The sequence below is a fragment of the Mastigoproctus giganteus genome, chromosome 8, assembly GCF_048544385.1.
Source record: "Mastigoproctus giganteus isolate SK-2022 chromosome 8, ASM4854438v1, whole genome shotgun sequence".
NCBI lineage: Eukaryota > Metazoa > Arthropoda > Arachnida > Uropygi > Thelyphonidae > Mastigoproctus > Mastigoproctus giganteus.
This window is the reverse complement of record NC_143582.1, coordinates 163,165,038-163,187,847: the sequence shown is the minus strand read 5'-3', so window position 1 is coordinate 163,187,847 and position 22,810 is coordinate 163,165,038. Positions and strand designations below refer to the sequence as shown.

Here is a 22,810-nt window from a genome sequence, read left to right as displayed (position 1 = left end):
GCAATAAAAGTTGAAATTAGACTTTTATTGCCAGAAACGTGTTCAGCTTCAATTCTGATTTTCCAAATCGGTTTTTTTTAAGTTAGTTTCTACATACTGGGAGACGTGCCACAAAAATAATAATAAGGACGAATGAATAAAGTAGTATAAACAAATATTTTACTAGGTATGGTCTGCTTATTACTTTTATTTTTTTCCACTCAAAAATCCATAGTGATTTATTTTATTCAAACAGCTATTGCTAATTGAATAAAATAAATAAGACTCCAGGTACGAAGTCTCATCGTATATGCTTGTTTTAGAAAATAAACTTAGAGAACTAGAGTCCTCCTTACTGTAAGAATATTCGTTTGCATTTAATATTCTTAATAAAGATAGCGACTTAAACTATTTTCAAATGTAACAAGACTAATAACTATTATTATGTTTTTAGTCCAGATGTCTACCAGAAGATGAAAAGTTTACTCACGAGTATAAGGTATGTACACTAGGTTTTGAAAATTAATCGTTACTCTGTAATTTATATTATTTTAAGATGTTTATGCTTTTAAGAGCATTTACTCCAAACTCATTAATTAGTAACTAATAACTAACTAATAAAATGACCAAATCAGCAGAACAAAAGATATTTATTTAATACGAAAAACTAGCATACATCTTATCCCTTCTAGCAGAAATGCAAGCCGTTTTATGTCACAATACTGATTCAGAACGTGCCTAATATGTTGAAGAATATCTCTCCATGCCGAGGATAGTGGCAGTAAATCCACGTCGATACTGCATAGAGGTACCGCCATGTTGGAATAAAGCATTATATAACTGTGAGAGAAATGCAGATATGTATATCTAAATAGTTTCCACATAAAATCCTTGTCGAACAAAAACAGAGAATGATTCTCTTAAAACAATGCACTCTATGTCATGACAAGCTATCACCATTCTTCATTCTAAGTGATTCTATCTCTGCCTCACTGAAGTCGCTGTACACGATGTTATATAGTAAACGGGGAACTGACTCGCTGCACAATGTGAATGAAATCCTGCCTTTGCCAGTCGTCTACTAATGTAAAATCCATTATTACGTCTAGCACAAATGATAATTTTATTTCAGTTATCGTATATATAAAATATTAGAACAGAAAGTAGATCCGATAATCGAAACGTATCAGATACTGAGATACCAGTATCTTCTTGATACTGAATACCACAGCATCATTTCTAATCACCCCAGAGGCAAATCTGTCAGCCGTATCCTGCCAGTGAATTATGCGATTCTCACGCTTTGATAGTTGTTCCAGAATATGCATGACGACTGTGGATATGTTCTGCTATCGGCCAGTACCAGGAGCTCGTCTAATATGAACAGCAATTTGCTGTGAAGCTGAATATGGACCACTCGGCATCACGGAGCCGGACTCTGCAGCGTTCAAACGCATTCAGTTTATAGTCGAGTGGTCAAATCAGAAGTATAATACAGTAGTATAAGCGTTTGAGTTGGCTGTGCTTAGAATGCACGTACCCACAAAATACGGTCAGTTGTAAACTCTTCTGATCTATGTGATAATGTGGAGTATAAATAGAACATTTTTTAAGCTTTTCGACAAATTGACTTGCCAATATTCGATCTTCTTTTGTAACTAGTAATAGCATTTCACACTGACCACTCCAGTGGCTCTGTATGCTGCTTATCTTAGCTTCGAACTTACAAGCGTATTTATTCGTATAGCCAGTTTAATCACTTGAATTTAAATGTTGCACAGAAGCAACTAAGGCGTCTGTGTATTAAATATAAATTGCGTACATTCTACAAGTTTGCCCGTTGTGAGGATAAAAAACCTATGTAATCCTTTTATTGAGATGAACTAACTCAGCCACGGTGTGTGATAAAAAGTTCCTCTCATAAACGGGAGTCGAACCCAAACCTTTTCACACGGTGTGGAATACCAGCAATTGCAACAACCAGTGTGTTAGCAGTAAGTAAGCGCTTAGCGGAACACAAAATCTAAGACAGTTTTACTATTGTAGGTGGGATAATTTTCCCTTAGGGCATAGAGCTTTATACCAATTTGTCAGTAAGATTACAGTTTAAAATACTACATACCGAAATTCAAAGTACCTTGTAATCAATTAAATTATGGCTTGCATTAAGTTTCCATTTAATGTGTTTTATGCGTACTGAACGGAAAAATATACGATTTTTTTTCAACCTTTGCTGTTAGGTACTGTATGTCTATTTAAATTTTACGGTTTCTCGGTCACTAATTCTTGTTTGTTGGCTCTCATATTATCGATTTTTTCAATTATCGATTCTACTTTCTGTTCTGATATTTTACATTATGCTATATTTACCACTACTGCTCTGTGAGTGGTTATATAGACATTTCTGATCTCTTAAAATATTTTAAAATTTCTTATACAGGGTATTTTTCCTTTTTATGTCAAATTAATTGTATACATATAACTGTATGCTTTAATCCAACAAAGTGTAAGGTATTACACCTGGGAAACAGTAATCCCAAAATAACTTATTCACTTGGTGGGGTTCAACTAAACCCAGTACTGGAGGAAAGGGACTTGGGTGTTACGATACGGTCAGACATGAAATTCTCTGAGCATTGTAAACAGATTGCAAGGAAGGCCCATGGTGTCCTATCGATGATCTATCGAACTTTTGCAAGTAGAGATAGGGACGTGATAATTCCATTATATAAGGCTTTTGTTAGACCACACTTGGAATACTGTGTTCAAGCATGGAGACCGCACCTAAAGAAAGACATCGAGCTTCTTGAAAGGGTGCAAAGAAGGGTAACTCGCCTGGTGAGATCGACAAAAGGGCGTCCTTATGAAGAAAGACTTCGAATATGTGGGTTGCAGAGTTTGGAAACTAGACACCTTAGAGGAGATTTGATTGAGGTGTTCAAGGCTCTGAGAGGCATCAGTAAAATGAATGAGGACAAAATTTTCAAGATTATAAATGATGCTAGAACTAGGGGACATAAATTCAAGTTACGGGGGGAAATGTTTAGATTGGACTGCAGGAAGTTTTATTTTAGCCAGCGAGTTATAAATTACTGGAATAAGTTGCCTACATGGGTGGTAGAGGCTGACAGTTTGGGGAAATTCAAAGGTCATCTGGATAGTACCTTCGGGTGAGGGAAGCGCATAGGATGATAGGTTTAATTTCCTTTTCTTTTATTAATTATTATTATTTTTTTATCATTGTTTTATTCGGATTTTTTTTTTTTTTTTTTTTTTTTTTTTTTTTTTTTGGCTGGTGCAGCATAAGCCATAGGCTTTCTTGCACCATGCGGCCATTACTAATACTAAATACTAATACATAATTGTAACATATGATAATTTTTCTTCTGCTTAAAAATTTTTCTTTACAATATTGCTAATGTATAGAAAATTGTTCCCTCAAAAGTTTGTAAATGCCTCTATTCTTTCATAATACTGTATACAACAGCAAATGACAATACAGCAGACCCCCGTTATAACGCGGTTCGCTTTACGCTGATTCGCTATTCTTATATTATAACCCGTATCTGACTGTAACGCTGTCACAGATCACTATAACGCTCTTTTACAGATTGCATTTTTGGCATATTTAACGAAATCGTTTCATTTGATGGAGTCAATAGCTTGAAAATGAATAGAAAAACAGCATTAAAACGTTTCCCACGACGACTTGAGAAATTTTCCCACGCTCAGTGAAATTTTCTCGCACGCTAAATTAATTGCAGTACAATGACTTGTTACATAGTTCCGAGATTAACATTTTAGAAAATGATTAAGTATATTGCTTGTAATATTAGCGTTATATGCATTTATCCGAAGACCAGTCGTCACTCAGTACAGTATTAGACATCGTGCGTAACGGAAAGTTTACTCGAACATTGTATCGTAATTAATGCAACCAACGCAGCTACATTTTCGAAGAGTTAATAATGCCCGATAAGAATGAAAAGACAACAACGTCTGGGCGCAGTACGAAGACTATAAATGTAAGAAAAAGACTGAATTTGAAAATTAGACGTTTTGAAGCGAATCGATTCCGGTCAATGACAAGCGGATTCGTGCCATAATTTAGGACTTGCAAGTTTAACTGTAAGAACAATTATAAAAAAATAAAGAATTAATTTTGGCAGCGGGAAAGATAGCTGTTCCACTGCAAGCAACTAGGGCTAGGCCGGCTATTAGGATTGAAATGAAAAGACTTGAAACTAATTTTATTGAAGATAATATCCAATGCAGAATTCAGTTAAGTTAAATATTATTAAAAAAAAATGTGGAACCATTTAAAACTGGTTGAATAGATTTAAAACCCCTGGAGAAGCCTCAAGTGCAGATCAAGAAGCTGAAACTTTCAAAAAAGAACTTGTTAAAATTATTGAAGAGGGGTATTATGTGTTATACTTCTCAACAAGTTTTTAACATAGATGAAGCAGGACTTTAGTGGAAACGAATGCCTAAAAGAAGTTTCATATTGAAAGAAGAAAAAAACATGCCAGGTTTCAAAGCGGCGAAGGAACAATTGACTTTATTGTTGGGTGGTTATGCTGCGGGGGTTTTAAATTAAAACCCCCTTTAGTTTATTTGGAAGAGGGCCAAAGTTGAACCGAAAATCGACACATTTTTCATGATTAAATTCATCAATTAAAATCAATTTAGATCAATTAAATTCATGATTTTAATTGGAATTTTAAGTTTAATTTTGATACGTAAGTAGTTACCACATAATTATATACGTATGTAATGCAGAATATTTTATATGTACAAATATTTGAATATTAAATATTTTGACCGACATTTGTGCATCTTTTCACTACCGTTTATTATTGATTAGGAAATATCCTATGGCACTGACCGCAACTTACAAATACATATGTTACCTTATAGGTATGCGGCGCTCGCTTAGCGTGGATTCGCTTAGCGCTGTTTTTCCGGAACGAATTATCAGAATTAAGCGGGGGTAACCTGTAGTGTGATAGGACTACTTGAAAGTTGGCCAAATGCGCACCGTGATCAGATTTATTCAAGTTAAAACACACCAAGATTGGCAGAAATTTTATATGTAATGTATCCCCAAAATTTATAAAACCTACATTATGTCAATATTTAAAATCAACTGAACAAATTTATATTCGAATCACCGGCATAAAATGTTCAGAGAACTAAAACGACTGCTAAATAGAGGTGATTCTTGAAGCCAAAATATGCTGAATTATTTTGCTTTTATGACTAAAATGCTACAGTGATACTGTTATTGTGATTTTTCATCAATTAACGGCAATTTTCCAGCGGAATACCAGTTTTGCTTTTGCAAATACATTCTTCTTGTGTATTTTTGTAAATAATAAAATACATAAGAAGATACGAGTTAAATGCATCCGAATTTTCTTAGCTACCGCATTCGCATAACAGCAACGCGATAAAAAAAAAAAAAAAAAAAAAGCTCAATTTTATGTAAATTAATACGAGGGTCAATGGCCTTCAATTATATCAGTATAACTGTAATGTCCCAATACATTTGGAAGATAAGTGGAATAACATTCCCTTATCAAACTGTATTTAATGTAAAACTAATATTTTCATGACTTTTACATAGTGGGATATTGTCAAAAACAAAGGTCGGATGATGCTTGATACGAAACGAATTCGTTGGACAACGGATAAATGGGCTTCTATAGTTGACCTGAAAAACGTATACAAGTACAGCCTAGGAGAGCCTGCGGTAAGTTCTAATTTACAAATAAAATCCTTCAAATTTTATCCAATTTAATCCTTCAAATAAAGTCACTATATTTAAAATGTCATGATAAAACCTTTAAACAAATAATAAAACCAATTATGTTATTGCTTCTCAAAGTTTTCATTGTGTATTAAAGTAAATACCAAATGTACAGACTGGCCAACAAAAAGAAAATGAAGTTTGTTGAGATCATCTGAAATCACGAAAAATCTGGAGATGTCTGCCCGCTGTGTATCAACATGTCTTCAAGCAGCATGGATAGCCCAAGACTGACTATACAACTAAAAACATTAGACTGTGTAAGCAATAAAATTTGGTCAGTGATAAAAAAAAGAGACAATTCATCACGCTTGGCATCCACTCGAATATGAATCACTTGTGGGAAACAAACTGAATTCGGAAGAGCTGAAATGACCAAAAGGGGACTGATCCAGGCAAACAACGGCGAGCCCTGACGTGAACAAGGTATTGATACTGTTGCGTAGGTATGCAATTTACTGCGTGGGTACAACTGTATGAGTAATAAATTGTGTGGGATGAAATTCCCCAATTAGGAAAATGCAAAATCTATGTGCAAAAATCGTACAACGGGCACATAACATCTGCTGTATGAGATAAAACATCTCATACGTTGTTAACATCTGCTGTATGAGACAAAACGGTAGTAACCCATCTACATTGTATAAACGTTAAGGGGTGGAATGAAAATGAATAAATGGAAGTGTTACTGCCTGAGATCTTCCCCTTATAATAGCCTAAACCTGTAAAACAAAATAAAACCTTAACAGACTCAAGAGTCAAAGTAAAGCATATTAAATATTATATTTATTGTTTCGTATCAAAGTATTATGAACAAAGTAGAGACATTCAGCCGTAATTTTCGCGTCTGTTGGCCGAAGACACGTTCTCCATACACATTCGCACATATGAAATATTTGCCCAGTTGCTTTTTAATTTATTTTTAAAGTAGTGCCGCAGCGTAGCATCAAAAGTGCTGCCACTGCACCACTACTTAAATCTTCGTTGTACGATAGATATCACTATCATCTTCGTTGGTGTCATTCTCGTGTAGTATTAGGGAAGGTTTTGCAGAATGGAACATTCCTGTATCTGTTAGGCACTGTGTGCCTGAACACTTAGTATCTTCTTCGACATTTAGTGATGTCATCTATGACATTTAGTATGCTTTACTTTTGAATTAGTTTGGATTTTATTTCGGTTCACGGTGTTTCAAGTGCACTGCAGGGGAAGATTCCAGGTAAGTAACACTTTTCTTCATTAAGTTTGAAGATTTTTCATTTCAATTTTATTACTATGATAAAAGAATAATGATTCGCCTAAATTCTTTTTTTCCTTACAAAAACATTCCAAAAATAAATAACCTTTTTTAACTACCCTCCTCCACGCTGTCTTCTGGCTTACCAACCCTTAATCAGGGGCTTCGAGAGTAGCCATGGGTCGTACGGAAAGTGCCTCAATGAACCAGATCACCTTTTCCTGTGGTGGCCCTGGATTCTAATTCTAGCCCCCCGCTACAATGCTCAGGGAAGTTTAACCGTCTGCCCCGTTTCGACGCTCCTGGCCTTAATCCATCCACGGTATTAGCCTACTATTAACTGCTACCAACAGATTACAAGACGAACGTCAGACGTATCGCAATTAACCAGTCAATATCCATTAAGGATCTCTACTTTTGATCTCCGGAACAACTTAACTCCATACGTATTTCCTAAAAGTACAACGTACAGAAGCGAAAGTAAAGTGTGAAAAAGTTTCATTTTGGTTCCTATCTTTAAACTCTCTGTGGCACTTTTTTATAGGTTCTCCATTAGCCAACTCCTCTGACCTTATGGGGTCGTCACGGAGTATAAACAGAAAATTTATTTAATTTTAATTTATTAAAAAACGAAGGGGTGAATCGTGCGCTCTATCAAAAATATCAAGAACTTGACTACATTATCCATTCACAGAACAATGTTAAAAGTTTGCATTTTTGGTCTTGCTTTGTCATACACATTCTTTCACTAAATTGTCACGTTAGCGAAATATCATGCACCAAACTGCTTCATATATCGAACTGATGTGTGGACCCATCTTCCAAACCATACTGACTGTTAGTTTAAAAAATGCCGTGATAGTGGTAAGTTAGGGCATATACCAGAGTAAGTGCATGAGGTAAAACACAGTTAAATTTTATTTCAGCACAGATTTTATTCTCCAGTAACTCAACAGCGATAATACAGGATTATGGCGGAAAGAAAGAAAAAGAAGCAAATTCAAGATCTCTTCGCAAACTATTTGAAGTAAAAGCGCTGATGAGGCTGGGATAATGGTGCTTCGGGAATCCTCCCCTCACCTAAGAAACTCTGGTTTTTAGTCTCATAAACAGGCAAACTAGTCACAGAATATATATAATTTATGAACCTAACATACTAACTCCTTATACTTACATTGCTTTGATGCTTATCGAAAAACTACGCAGCGTTTGGGAAACTACCAGCCAAATAAAGAAAGAAAATTTCTTAAAAAAAAAAAAAAAAAAGGCTGATCTCGAATCAAAATTCCCTGAAAGCACTGGTTACGAATGGGCTTATACTCCTGAAAGGACTTCAAATGGAGATAACGTTTGTCCACCAAGTTCTCCAAATCCAAAACCCAGACAAATTTAAAGAATACTACTCAAGGCAGCAGCTGAAAGGTCTTCATTTGAAACTGCCAATGATATAAGCTCCTTTGATCCTTCCTATCTTCAGAAAAGCATCAGACCAGCGACGTCTTGGATTCAGCGTTGTTAACTGGTTGAACATAGCTACCTATCAAAAATACCAAACTGCTTCAGTTGTTTCAACACAATTTCTATAATAGTTCACAGTACTAGGCCTACGCAAACTTGTCCGTTTAATTAGTGCACCATATTTTATACTTTGTTCGAATATATATTATTACGAATTTTATTATAATATTATACTAATTTTCTTTATATAAAATCTGATACATATACAGAATGACCGAATAGCTGCTTTCAGGAAATAATAAAGCCACAACATTATATAAAGTATATCTAATTATCATTTTTTCCACGTTGTAAGTTTAATTTCGACAGGTTGGAAGGAAAACTAACATTAGAGGAAATGGTTGCCATAATATTTATGTTCGGAAGGGTTCAAGGGTCTCATGAATCTGTTTCAGAGAAATTTAATTGGTTTCACACGGAGAGGCACGTGAGTCTCTCAACCATCATGAGATTAGCTGACCCTTTCAACCGAAATGGAAGTATCCACGACCACCTTGCCATTCATTAGTAACATCTCAGTGACGAGAATGCTGTTGTTATTTGGTTTTTAGGAGCATTAGTAACTAAGACCATATTGCTCCGGGGATATGCGGTGGTCATTCCCTGAGCTTTCCGCATCCTCCGTATTTGGTGGTCACTGGCCTGAACCCCGGCCTAATCAAGAAGCGTGTGCTACGCACTGCTACTCCTGCCCACCTGGCTACAGAGGCGCCTCTCAGTGACGACGCTAAGAGGTGTTACTAATGAAGAAAAAGCAATAGTTCCGTGAACAAGTTGTAACGTCAAGAGAAATCAGTAAGGAAGCTGTCAACAACAATTTTGAGCTGATCGCAGTGGTGCCCATCGCAAACTAACATTTTTGTTGTTTAGTTTTTAGGAGCCTTAGCAACTAAGGCCATATTGCTCCGGGGATATGCAGTGGTCATTCCCTGACCTTTCCGCATCCTCTGTACTTGGTGGTCACGGGCTCGAACCCCGGTCTAATCAAGAAGCGTGTGCTACGTACTGCTGCTCCTGCCCACCTGCTACGGAGGCGCCGCAAACTAACAAGTAACGAATTCTATTCGTATAAGATGCGCCTCGTACAAGAGCTTCATGGTGATATATTTACAGCAGGAAGCAATTCTGTGAGTGGTTTCTGCAAGACAAACATCCTTCAATACTGTTTAGTCATGAGGTCTTGTTTTATCTTAATGATCATGTCTGCAGATGTAATATAACTTGAGATACTGGCCGATGAATAACCAACATGAACTGAAACGACGCACGAGCAAAGGTGCGGGCAGAGATATGGGGCAAGCTGCAACAAGCGAAACATATCTAGCTATGTCTCAGGAATTCTTCACATGGCTCTGTTCTTCCAGGAGAATACCAGACTTCACACTTAACGTTGGTTACTTTACGAACTTAACAATGAGTTTCCTAATAACTAGATTAAGACGGAGAATCACTGAGTAGCCACTACTACTACACGATCTGGCGCCACTCGATTTCTGATGGTGGTCACATGCTCAAAATTACGGAGAGCAAACCTGAACTTTACTGGTATGGGGGTTCATGCGAGCAGAAATTACTTGCAAGAAAAACCAATAAACCAACTAATATATAATATTTAGATTGCTTCGGGAACACTTATATTCGACTGGAAATTGCTAATAATAACTGCTTTAAGTGAATAAAATTTTAATCATTAAACTATGACTTTTTCCCCTCCTGTAGTGCCTTGATTACTGGAACGAGGATCGTTGGTTTGGACTACAGAGAGTACAAGCTGTGAATCCTGTTCTCATAAAGTTGTGCGAAACGATACCAGAAAAGTAAGTTTAACAGATATAGCAGTACTACAAGTATATAGCGTTGCGATACTTACAAAAATATAAAGTAGGGCGAGTTACAGACAAGCGAAGGATGCACACTACCTAACAAAAGTTCGCTGACATGATCACGTTTGGAAAAATACGAAAATTTTGATGAACAAATTAACAAGGTGTAGATCCATTTTGTCCCCAGTCACAACATCAATCGGTGGCAGAGCTATGTTGACCAGTTTCTTGTAGCAGCCGGTAATGAATTTATGCCCATGGGGTCGCTAATTCAGCTGTAAAAGTGTGGCGTATTGGCCGAGGCCTAAAGTTTGTTATTTGGTTTTTAGGAGCATTAGTAACTAAGGCCATATTGCTCCGGGGATATGCGGTGGTCATTTCCTGACCTTTCGGCATCCTCCGTCAGAGGCCTAATAAAGATTTCCGCATCCGCATCCTCCGTCCGAGGCCATATTGCTCCGGGGATATGCGGTGGTCATTTCCTGACCTTTCCGCATCCTCCGTCCGAGGCCTAATAAAGATTTCCACAGTTCATCACAAAGATGTTCTATCGGATTTAGGTCTGTAACTCAGGGCAAGAAGATGGACTTCGTTTCCCTCAAACGAATACTGTTCGCTGTGTAGCCTCAGAATAGTGATGGATGCCTTTTCTACGACTTTTACTTAAAATTTGTCTTTTATAGTATTGGTTATTGTGTTTTGCAGTTTGAGCTACAGGTCATCATGATAAACTATTACGGAAGTTTCATCCTTTCCTACGTCACTGGGCAGCGAGGCCTAACATGCGTTTCATCAACAGTGTGCCAACTTTTAGGGTTAGGAAACTTACTACTCACTTAAAATAAATCAAAAACGGTTCTCAAAAATGTATTTTTTTTTTAACTCTGTGCCAGTGAAAGTAAATTCAAGTGTGTGACTGAATTATGGTTTCCCCCTACAAATGCGACAAATTACAACTGCTACAATAAAAAAAAAGCGTTGGATCCAACCTGAAGTGTACATGCATATCAATGAACTCGAAAGAGCGGAATAGCAAAATACCAAAACAAAGGTGCTGTACTGTATAGTGCTTTCTTCTAATAACAACATCTTGAAAATCTAACGCTTCAAAGTCTATATGAAAACATTCACAGCTAAACCAATTAACTTAATAACTTAGTAAACCATTTGCTCTCACGATTACATATGTCATGATCCTTATAGACATGGACGGACGTCTGACGAAGTTGATTTAAAACTCTAGCGCACAAATTTGACTATAATACAGCCTCATACTCAAGGCAGAACTCACAAGAAGGGGCATGATAATATAAGTAAAACAGAATCTTAATATAACTAAAACTATAGCTATCGGCATGATCAAATTCGATGCTGTTTTGTTAAATTTGTAAGGGATTCAATTTTAAGCATAATGGCAGGCTACTTTCCTCCTCGTGCCACTCAAGATGGGAGAAAATTTCTCAACTGGTTTGCTGCCTCTATCGTTTTCGTACAGCAATGTATTATCTGGAGACTAACAAGCCATAACCTAAGAAGAACGAACGAACGATGGAAGGAATTCGTTCTCAAACAGCCTGATAGTTAAATTTGTTGTTAATTCCTTCTCAGGACAGGTAATTGACGTGAATGTTCAAACTGGCTTTTCAAATAACCATCTACCACTCACTTTTACATCAACTGCAGCCAAGGAACCAACAGAAGAAGCAAAATCCTTGTCAACCATCTACTATTGACATTAACTGATAAAATACTAATTGATAAATGCTGCGTAGATCATCTTTTCGAAACGCATCATTAAGTTAACCCTGACAGAGGTGGAGGCCGAATATCTTTAAAGCACTTTTGGGCTGAACTTTTGGAAGAGATTCAATGTTGCAGTTTAGATGATTTCCTGAAATGCATACAATAAGGCATCTAAAATGAATATGCTACATGTTTCAATAAAGAACATATAAAAAATATTTTAGGACCAACAGCCGTTTGTTTGGGAATCTTGTTGATAACTACGATGGATGACTGTGTGATCTTAACTTGAACGTTTTGGTCGTCTGTAGATAATTGTACTCTCAGCATTGGGCACAAAGTATCACATCACATGCTCATTTATGTGGTGCAAAATGTTTGCTATAAACCTTAACTGTTTCACGCTACCACCCTTTTAGCTTGTCCTTCGTGGCACGATACTAATTTCCTGTCTGTAGCTTCGAGAATATTCCACCAATCTTCCTTGATGAAGTATCATTCAATCAGTTCTATTAAGATATTCAATAGTTGGGTAAAACGTTCCCACATGAATCCTGTCGAGCTTCTCATTCAAGTCGTTTTCTTCAGAATTTGCGGTTCCACAACGCTGCGAAGGGGCACGTGATCATAATGAAAAAGAGTGTGCCACTGTTCTTTAGAATACAGGGAAAAATTTTCCGTAACAGCAGATAAATGTCAACATAATAATGCAATAGGGTCATCTGACCTACTTATCCATAGTTACCATACTTTTTTGTGCTCATGTTCGCGTCTAATGTTTCAGACCCATTTCTGATGTGGTTCATTACTGGTCACCGACCGCGGTGACAATCCTTTGCAAGATTTATTCTGTCTGTTCTATTATTGCTTTCGGGCATCCATCTTCCTCACATCTTGTGGCCGATATCAGCCATTGAACCTTCTCCTTTCTGCAGACGTGCGACATACGAATAATCCTAATAAATGGCAAATAACTATTATTCCCCTCCCTCGAGCTGTAATAGCTCGTTATAATATATCCTACTGTCCACTAACGTTTTTCCTTCTACTGCATATTTATATCTCGGCTGACATGTAGTCTGCGCGGCTTATTTTATTTATTTATTTATATAAACTACAAAGCTACATAGTAAAATTAATTTCAAGAGGTGAAAAAAATAAATAAATGATTAATCTTACATGAAAAAGAGGGATCAGTCTAACTGACAGATACATACAGAGAAGCGTATAATTTGCACAGTTGATTTGCTTTTCTTGCATTAGAAAAACATTATTAATATAAATTTGAGAAGCTAATAAATTTTCAAATTTTGGATAACAGATGTATATAAAGATTTAAGTTGTTTTTTTTTAAGTGTTCAGGAGCATAAAATATCTCCAAATTTGCCTTATTGATTAACCTTGCCGTCCTGTTATGACAGTTGTACGAGCAATACCGCAATTTGCCTTGCATAGGATGGTTTTAATAGTGGATAATTTCTTAATACTCTGGTCGGCGCATTGAAGTTTATTTTTGAGACTAAGTTGAGCTATTAACAGTCCCGTTTAACAGCTTATTAAACAATAGTATATCGACTTTATCTTTTATTTGCACCAAATTTTTAGGAGTCATCATCGACGACAGCTTTTCCTTTACTGCACATATTCAACATCTATCCGTCAAAGAAGAGTTTTGCCGCAATGCTACTCCGAATTACCAGACAAGACTGGGAATTGAACGCCAAAACACTACATCTATTTTATAATGCTGCCATAATCCCAATTATTACAACCTATGCTGCCAGTCTCTGGTTTAGACATACTGAACTCAAAACTGTACAAACTAAGTTATCCACTATTCAACGTTGTTTTCTCCTTGGCCTACTTCACGTTTGCCGAACAGTATCAACTCCAGCGCTACAGACTCTTGCGGGCACTATACCACTTGACCTGCATGTTGTGTTTAGAGGTCTTTGTTTTTACATCTGCAGAGTCATTTCTACGGAATTTCAGGGAATCATTGTTAACCCTCAGGCTGATCCCAAAACTGAACGAACCCGACGCTGGAATTTGTTAGCCAACACCTGGCAGAATAAATGAATTTCCACCGAAAAAGGAGACATTACAAAAAAATTAGTTCCTGACGTAACTACGCTACCTCGCTCATCCACCAGAAAATGGTTTTCGCCCTCACTGTTTGGATATGGTTCTCTTAACGCAAAACTTCAATTCAGACTTTCTAATACGGTCTCCTGTCGATGTGGGCTACCCCGGAAGACTCTCCTAGCGTACTTTTTGAATGCTCCATTTATGAGGACCTAGGATTGGCTCTTAAGGCAACAGTTCCAAACTTGTCTCCTGGATGTGAGGAGATACTCATATCCATCAATAATTTCCAGGCCCTTTAAACCTTCTGCAATGCTGCTTTTAATGGCAGGAATACTTTCAACCTCAATGTTAATTCAAGAAATCAAACTGAAAACACATCATAAATCATAATACAGCCTTTTGCCTCGTCTGTCATCCTGGTGACGGCATATACAAAATTGTTGTGGTTTTCCAGAACAAGCAAAGATTTTAACAGATGCTGCATTTTTTTGGCTCGTCCTTTATCAAGACTCTCTACAACTAAATCCTTCCTCTGCTCAGTGATATCGTCATCAACCAGTGACTTATTATTATTATTATTAATTCTGATACCTTTCCAGATTAACAGAACAGATTTATATCTAGAACTTGTTCCTGCCTTGCAGATCTTATTTCTGGATGACATTAATACTGCTGTTTGACTTTACACCTTTTCTCTTTGTGGACTACTTTGGGCAGCACTGGATAAAGACGTGGACAAAGACATGGATAAAGACATTTATTTTTATTACTTTTTTTCTTTTTACTGTATGCTGTTTCTTCTTCATTTCTTGGTCTTCTGCTGTCCTGTCTCCTGGGAATATATGTATGTATGTGTGTGTGTTGCCAGCACGGGGTTCCTTTGAATGGTTCCAAACTCGCTTTGGACATTCAGTGCGTGACTGTTGAGGTTGCCAAAGTACATGCGTAGTTGTGGCCTATCTCCCCGTGGCGTAGACGGACACTGGGCAGGCTTTCCAGGTGGCCTGCCTGGTGACAAAATGACCAGAAACAACTAAACAATATAACAACACACACACTGCGCAAACATAGTACTACACACATTTCTGGCCTTGTACAGAGCTCTGTAATCATCACAGCGTACAAAGGCGGAGTTGAAGTTTCGTTCAGGTGCCATCCTATATAAGATACCATAGATGTCTTCTTTCCTTCGGCGTTTCAAGCACAAAGAATTCACGCTACTTGTAATATGATTTCTCATTATAATCTATTCTTAAAACAATGTATTGCGCTCTTTTTCTTTTTTTCTTTTTGATATTTTCTATTTTTAATTTTTTCATAAGCTGCATGAAAAGACCAAACCTGCGAAGCATATTCTAGGTCTGGCCTAACAAATTTTTATAAAGAAACATAAATAAGACTAACTGATTAAAATCTCTGCTAACGCCTTTAATTTGTTTACTTGATGCCTTCGCAATGTTCAAGATATGAAGATAAAAGGAAAAACGTCACTATACCTTTCTTATGTGAAATTATTCCTCCCAGAACAGTTTCGTATAACTAACTAGAAACTATTATAGACTGGTATTTGAACAATGAAATTTTATTTTTTTATGTTCAGCATGTTCATGCATGCTGAAACATTAGAAAAAGAAATAGTGTAATTCTTTTATAAGTTTCACAATTTCTACCATAAATACTCGTATATAAAACAGTTGACAACAGTCTCAGCTGGGTGGTTGGCAATAAAAACCACCTCACGCTGAGAGAGTTGACAGTAAAAATGCATGCAATTTGTATGAGTATGCATAAATTTCGAAATACTTCATGCGAGGGTATAATCTGTGAATTCTCTAATTTTCAATGAGAAATTAATTATTTGCAAATTCTCCCCTTTTGTAACTTTTTTCTCTCTGTAGAATGCCTAATGTAAATATTTTCCATAATTTCACAAATTATTTAATCGGTAAACAAGCATAATAGACAAACTCGACAGAAATTCCTGTTTAATTTGCCTATACTGTATTAGCTAATAACAGTTTTATCCATTACAGTAATTTGGCTGGTCCAGGGATAGGATAATAAACGCATATGCTATTTTCCTTAGAAATTTTGGAGACCAATTCTTGTTCCCCCTCTTCCACCCAATTTCTGTTACCCTGAGCGAAAAGTTGATAGAAGCTTTGTTTAAAAAAAAAAGAGAAAAAAAAAAAAAAACTGCATAAAACGAACAGAAAAGTGAAAGCTACATTTCCTTGTATACAGATAGATTTGTCCATAAACTGTTTAGCATCTTATTTAAAAGCAAATAAATAACGTTGTTAAATTTTTCCCCCCCAGTTTCGGAGTCACTTCTGAGATGGTCGAACCTTTCCTGGAATCCCTTACACTACAGGAAGCTAAAAATGCAAAGAGATTATTCATTGTAGATCTTCAGATACTGCAAGATGTTACGTGCAGAGATTCAAGAACAGTAAGAGAGCTTGATTTTGGATAGCATTTTTAATTGTTTTACTAGTTTTGTTGTTATACACTGTATATATATATTCTTTCTTTTCTTTTTTGTAGGTGATGATTTGTCGGCATAGGGATTTTCAGATTTTATTGCACGATTTTCTCTTACCTCTGATTCTATGCGCTCATACCTGAGTATACTGATAAAGTGAATACATTTTATTTATATTCAGGGACATGGGCTTCTACTTTTGGTTTTCGGTAGAGACGGAATGAAACTTTCTGCGAAAAATTAAAAGTCGATCACAGGAAAACAATTGATCATAGAGTAATGCAGTTTTTACATTAGACACTAAACTAATGTATAAACTGCATTAAAAACTACAACAATAAAATCTTCGTTTAAAATACCAAATAACACCGGAAGTGGGGGAATACAGAACCAAAAGGTGTCCGTTGTTAAATTTTCATTAATCATCATGTTATCTTCGTTCGACTAAGTCTGCTGATTAAATCACAGAATTGAGCATGTAATGGGATTCTTGCAATGCAAGAATTCTATGCCATTCCCAATTCTGTGACAGTTGCCTTACAGAAGTTTCGTTCGGAAAAGCAACACGAGAGGCAGAACCGGACACTATTGTGTTTCTTAAAGACAACTTGTCTTTAACCCTTATATGTACATTTTTGGAGTTAGTTTCGATTTGTAAGATCTAGTGGTAGGTTATGGTGTTTTAAAGTTCCGTTTTGGTTTTGTGATAACTCGTGAAATGGGGCGAAAACGCAGTGCATGCGTTAATTCGCCAAACAGTTTTTGCTTTCTACAATGAAGTGGCAACATCGATCAATCACAGACAAAGTGAAACAAGCTTATTTTTATTTTGGTTGTCAAGTGGGTGATCAGGATAAAAGATGGGCACCGCATATGTGCTGTATAACGTGCTATGTGAATGTGACTGAATGGATGAATGGGAACAATTCTAAAATCCTTTTTTGCTGTTCCGATGATCAAGCGAGAACCAACAAGGCACCTCGAAGATTGTCATTTCTGTCTCACAAATACTAAGGGGTTTTCAGGGAAAAATGGAGTTAAAATAAAACATCCCGACCTTCTGTGCGCAATAAGACCAGTGCCGTACACACCGGAACTCCCTATACCTCCACCTAGTTGGGAAAAAATCACCGTTCCGGAAGGGAAAGTCATCTGCCCCCTCAACGTCTGCCGATCCTAGTTACAATCCTGAAAATGACAAACCCTACACTTAATTGAGCAAAGTGAACGTAACGATTTGGTTAGGGATTTAAATCTTTCGAAGCAACAGACTGAGCTATTAAGATCTAGGTTGCAACAGTGGAATTTGCTAGCAAAAACCACGAGGATTTCTGTGTTTAGAAACAGAAATGAGAAGTTTGTGGGTTGTTATCAAATAGAAGGTTCTCTTTGTGTCTGCAAAGATGTAAACGGATTGATGGATGAACTAGGGTTTGAACACAATCCTGAAGAATGGAGATTATTCACTGATTTTTCTAAACTATGTTTAAAAGCAGTTTTGCTGCACAATGGTAATATCAAACCGTCGGTCCCATTAGCTCGTTCAGTGGCTATGAAAGAAACCTATGACAGCATGTCATTGCTATCAAATGCATTAAAATATAACAAATATTGTTGGAAAATCTGTGGTGATTTAAACGTAATCGCTTTATTGCTTGGACTACAGGGTGGTTTTACTAAGTATTGTTGTTTCCTGTGTTTATGGGATAGTCGAGCAGTACAACATTATTATATTGTGAAGGAATGGCCCATCAGAGAAGAATACGTTCCCGGGAAACTCAATATCAAATGCACGCCTTTAATGAAACCTGAAATAGTGCTTCTCCCGTCTTTGCACATTAAGTCAGGTCTCATGAATTAGTAAAACATTTTTCCAAAAATCAGTGATGCAAAGTTGAAGGAGGGTATATTCGTAGGCCCATAAATTAGACGGCTTTTAAAGGATGAAATCTTTGAAATTAAAAATAACGCCACTGAATTAGCTGCGTGGAAATTGTTCAGAACTGTTGTTAACAGGTTTTAGGGAATAAAAAAGTAGAGGACTATAAAGAGTTGATAGAAGAATTGTTGCATAACTATCAAAAGTTAGGATGCCGAATGTCGCTGAAGATACACTTCCTACATTCGCACTTGGACTTTTTTACGGACAACTTGGGATCTGTCAGTGACGAGCAGGGGAACGGTTCCACCAAGATATCCGCACTATGGAGCAGAGGTATCAAGGACAATGGGATCCAGCAATGATCGGCGACTATTGCTGGTTTCTGGTAAGGGCGGACCATTCTGCTTATAAGAGGAAAAAATAACTCTAAGTAGTACGATTTCCTATTTTTGCTCCACTTTTGTGGGTTAATTGCTTACTTAAATCCAAATAGGTGTTTATAAAGTTTAAGTGTGTTATTTTTTGTCCATTTGGAATGTTTACTGGTCGTAATTTCTATTTCAAGCAATTAATTTACAAGAAAAGTAGTGAAGTGCATTTAGATAAGTAAAAATTTACAATTTTTGGGAAAAAAACGCACGAAGCCATAACATGAAAACCTGACGTGCTACAAACTTTCTACTGTAATTTTAGTTTACAGCACATGCGATTTATTCAAAATCAGCTGATCTTGTTCATGCTAACGAAAAAAATAAAGTTTAAAATTGTTGGCTAGTGTTATTATTAATGACGTTGATAAAATAGATGCTTTAATTTTGTAACACAATATATTTACTTCTTAACATGTGAGAAATTTACATCGAGGCGCTTTTTGATGATGCCAAACAGTATGTAAATGTTGAAATGCCTATGGAGGAAGACCTTGAAATTCTACAGTCTGAAGTAAAATATGCTCTGGGAGTGGCAAAGTCTGGCAAGGCAGTTGGCCCAGATCAAATCCCAATTGAAATAATGAAACTTCTAGATGAAGAAAATCTGAAAGATCTAACCAAAATGTTCAATAAAATGCATGTATATCTAAATGGAACACTACCTAACGATTGGTTGAGGCCTCGTTCATCGATCTTCCAAAGATGAACAACATCACCTCATGCAACGATTTTCGCCTTATTAGTCTGATGAGCCACATGTTGAAGCTGCTGCTACAAATAATCCTAAACAGGATTTACAAAAAATATGAATCAGTAATCTCTGACATCCAATTTGAATTCGGAAGCGGACTAAGTACAAGAGAAGCTGCTCTCCTAGGTATAAACGTGTTGTTACAGAAGACATTATTCATCTGCTTCATAGACTTTGAAAAGGCTTTTGATCGTAAAGCTTATAGAAGCACTTAAAAAGCTAGATCTTGATGGATCAAAGACATCAGACTCATCAAAGAAATCTATTGGAATCAAACAGCCACTGTAAGTGTCGAAGATAGTGAAACTGACGAGATCAATATAAAAAGGGGGTTAAGGCAAGGTTGTATTCTCTCGCCCGTGCTATTTAACATATATTCTGAAGTTATTTTCCAAAGTGCACTGTGGGAAAGGAAAGAAGGAATTAAAATAAATTGTCAGCTGATAAATAACATACGATACGCTGATGATACTGCTATATTCGCAGAAAATATAGATGACCTTCAATTTCTTTTGGGCTGTATTAACAACAAATGTAATGATATGGATTTAAGAATCAATGTCAACAAGACCAAATAAATGACTGTGAATAAATCTCCAGTAAGCCAAGTCCAGCTATTAATGAATGGAGCTCCAATAGATAACAGTGACTCATTTTAAATACCTTGGTAGTTGGCTAAATGCTGATCTAATCCGAAAGCAGAAATAAAAGCAAGAATAGAGGTTGCGAGAAATGCCTTTACAAAATACAGAACAATGCTGTGTCACAAAGCTCTAGATCCCTCAATCAGACTGAAATTCATTAGATGCTATGTGTGGTCCATACTATTATATGGAGTTGAAACTTGGACGCTGAAAACATCAAATATAAACGAAACAGAGGCCTTCGAAATGTGGATCTACAGAAGCATGCTGAAAATAGCTTGCATAGAAAGAATCACCAATATTGAAGTCTTGAAAAGAGCAGGAAGAAAACGTGAATTGTTGAGCTTAGTGAAGAGAAGAAAAACTGCCTACCTGGGAAACATCCTTAGAAATGTGAAATATAAATTGCTTCAAGTAATAATAGTGGGAAAGAGAGGAATGGGGAGGAGGAAATTTTCTTGGCTGATAAACATCTGCAACTGGACTGGCAGATCAGCTGAGGATCTTTTTCATCTCGCCCAAGACAGAAAGAAGTACAGCGTGGTGATCGCCAACCTCCGACAGGAGACGGCATCAAAAGAAGAAGCAACAAAACATCATTTATTTATCTTGTATTTATCTTATTATCATTAATAATTATGAAAATGTAACACCTTATTATTCATGCAATATATTCCTAATCCTACTACTGTTTTATAATTTGTAACCCCCACATACTACTGTTCCGTCAGTAACTTAAAATGAATTTAATAAAATAAATAGCAGTGTCTCTCTATATGAGAAAGTGCAGCGAGACAGGCTAACAGTGATATTTTGCTTCACAATAAGATTCTTGATACTTTTATGGTAAATTCAGCTTGCTTTTACAGCGCTACACATAAATACGTGATATATTTGGACCGCACAAATCTTAAAGCTACATAAAAAAAAAAATAAATAATAACTTCTGTAGCTTGAAGCTCAATTAGCTCCAAATTTATGCGCAGCCCCAACTCTCAGAAGGAAACAATTTTATTAACTAGCATAGGTATTTCCAAATTGAAGCTGGTCGTCCAGAGGTACGCTTAAAGTCCCGACATAAAATTCTTATTAGGAAACGTGTAATTTATTTAGAAGTACGCGCTTCTCGAAGCGCCTGTTCATTAGTTGCGTGCCAGTATTACGTGCAAATACTTCGCGGAACATTTGGCACAAATATCATGGAAACTGCGTCGAGACTATTTCGACATTCCCATGTTCAATGCAGCAATCCCACGAAGTCGACAAATTTCTTTTTCGTCAGGTTTATTGGCTGAAACATTCTATGAGATAAAACATCTCTATTGAAGTAAACTACATAAATAAGAGCTTACATATGCTATTAATATTTTAGAAAAAACAAGGAGTTACCTTTTATTCAGTAAGTAGGACTGAATAAAATGTAACTCCTTTATGACTCGCATAAGGAGACAGAACTTGCATAAGGAGACAGAATCTCCTTATGCGGATAAATTACGAAATGATACGTTGATTAAAAACTCATGTGTTCCCCACTATTGACACACGGACAGTCCAACATCCCAGGATCACAGCAGTGAACCCCAACCCGATCCCAGAAATGGGGGGTTGCCCCCATGCAGCCTCTAGTGAAGGAAGACGTTTTGTCATAAACGCGAATTTAGAATAAGAATAAAATTAAAATTACTATTAAAATGAGATAAAAATACGAGAATACTATTAAAATGTGATAAAAGAACGATAAAACAATGAAATTAAAAAATTCCACCCTGTAATACGAATAAAATACTATTAAAATGCGATAAAAGTACGATAAAATAATGAAATTAAAGAATTCCTCCCTTAGGCGGACTAAAACTTTTCGACAAGTATCATGTTCACAGAGTGGAACGAAACTAACGTTAGTTTCATTTCCCTAAGGTTAGGTTCATTCCATTCTGTGAACATGACACTTGTCGAAAAGTTTTATTCTGCTTAAGGGAGGAATTCTTTAATTTCATTATTTTATCGTACTTTTATCGTATTTTAATAGTGTTTTATTCGTATTACAGGGAGGAATTTTTTAATTTCATTGTTTTATCGTTCTTTTGTCTCATTTTAATAGTAATTTTATTCTTATTCTAAATTCGCGTTTATGACAAAACGTCTTCCTTCACAAGGGGCTGCATGGGGGGGTTGATATTTCTGGGATCGGGTTGGGGTTCACTGCTGTGATTCTGGGGTGTTGGACTGTCCGTGTGTCAAGTGAGGAACACAAGTTTTTAAATTATGTAAATTTGTTTCAACGTATCATTTCGTAATATATACGCATAAGGAGATTTGGTAAAGAAGAAATCCTACTGAATGAATAAAAGGTAACTCCTTGTTCTTTCTAAAGAAGGCTGTTGGATATACAGCCTTCTTTATAAGAAGGTTGTATA

At 36.4% G+C, this 22,810-nt stretch overlaps 1 protein-coding gene across 1 annotated transcript in view; it reads left to right on the top strand.

Annotated features, from left to right (window-relative positions):
* The window catches only part of LOC150081975 (allene oxide synthase-lipoxygenase protein-like), a 117,687-nt gene that overhangs the window by 45,193 nt on the left and 49,684 nt on the right, over positions 1-22,810 (top strand). Inside the window, exons 2-5 of the mRNA XM_090379874.1 lie at positions 434-478; positions 5,609-5,734; positions 10,266-10,363; positions 16,520-16,652. Of these exons, the coding sequence (XP_090236000.1) occupies positions 434-478; positions 5,609-5,734; positions 10,266-10,363; positions 16,520-16,652 (402 nt within the window). The remainder of the gene's footprint in view (positions 1-433; positions 479-5,608; positions 5,735-10,265; positions 10,364-16,519; positions 16,653-22,810) is intronic.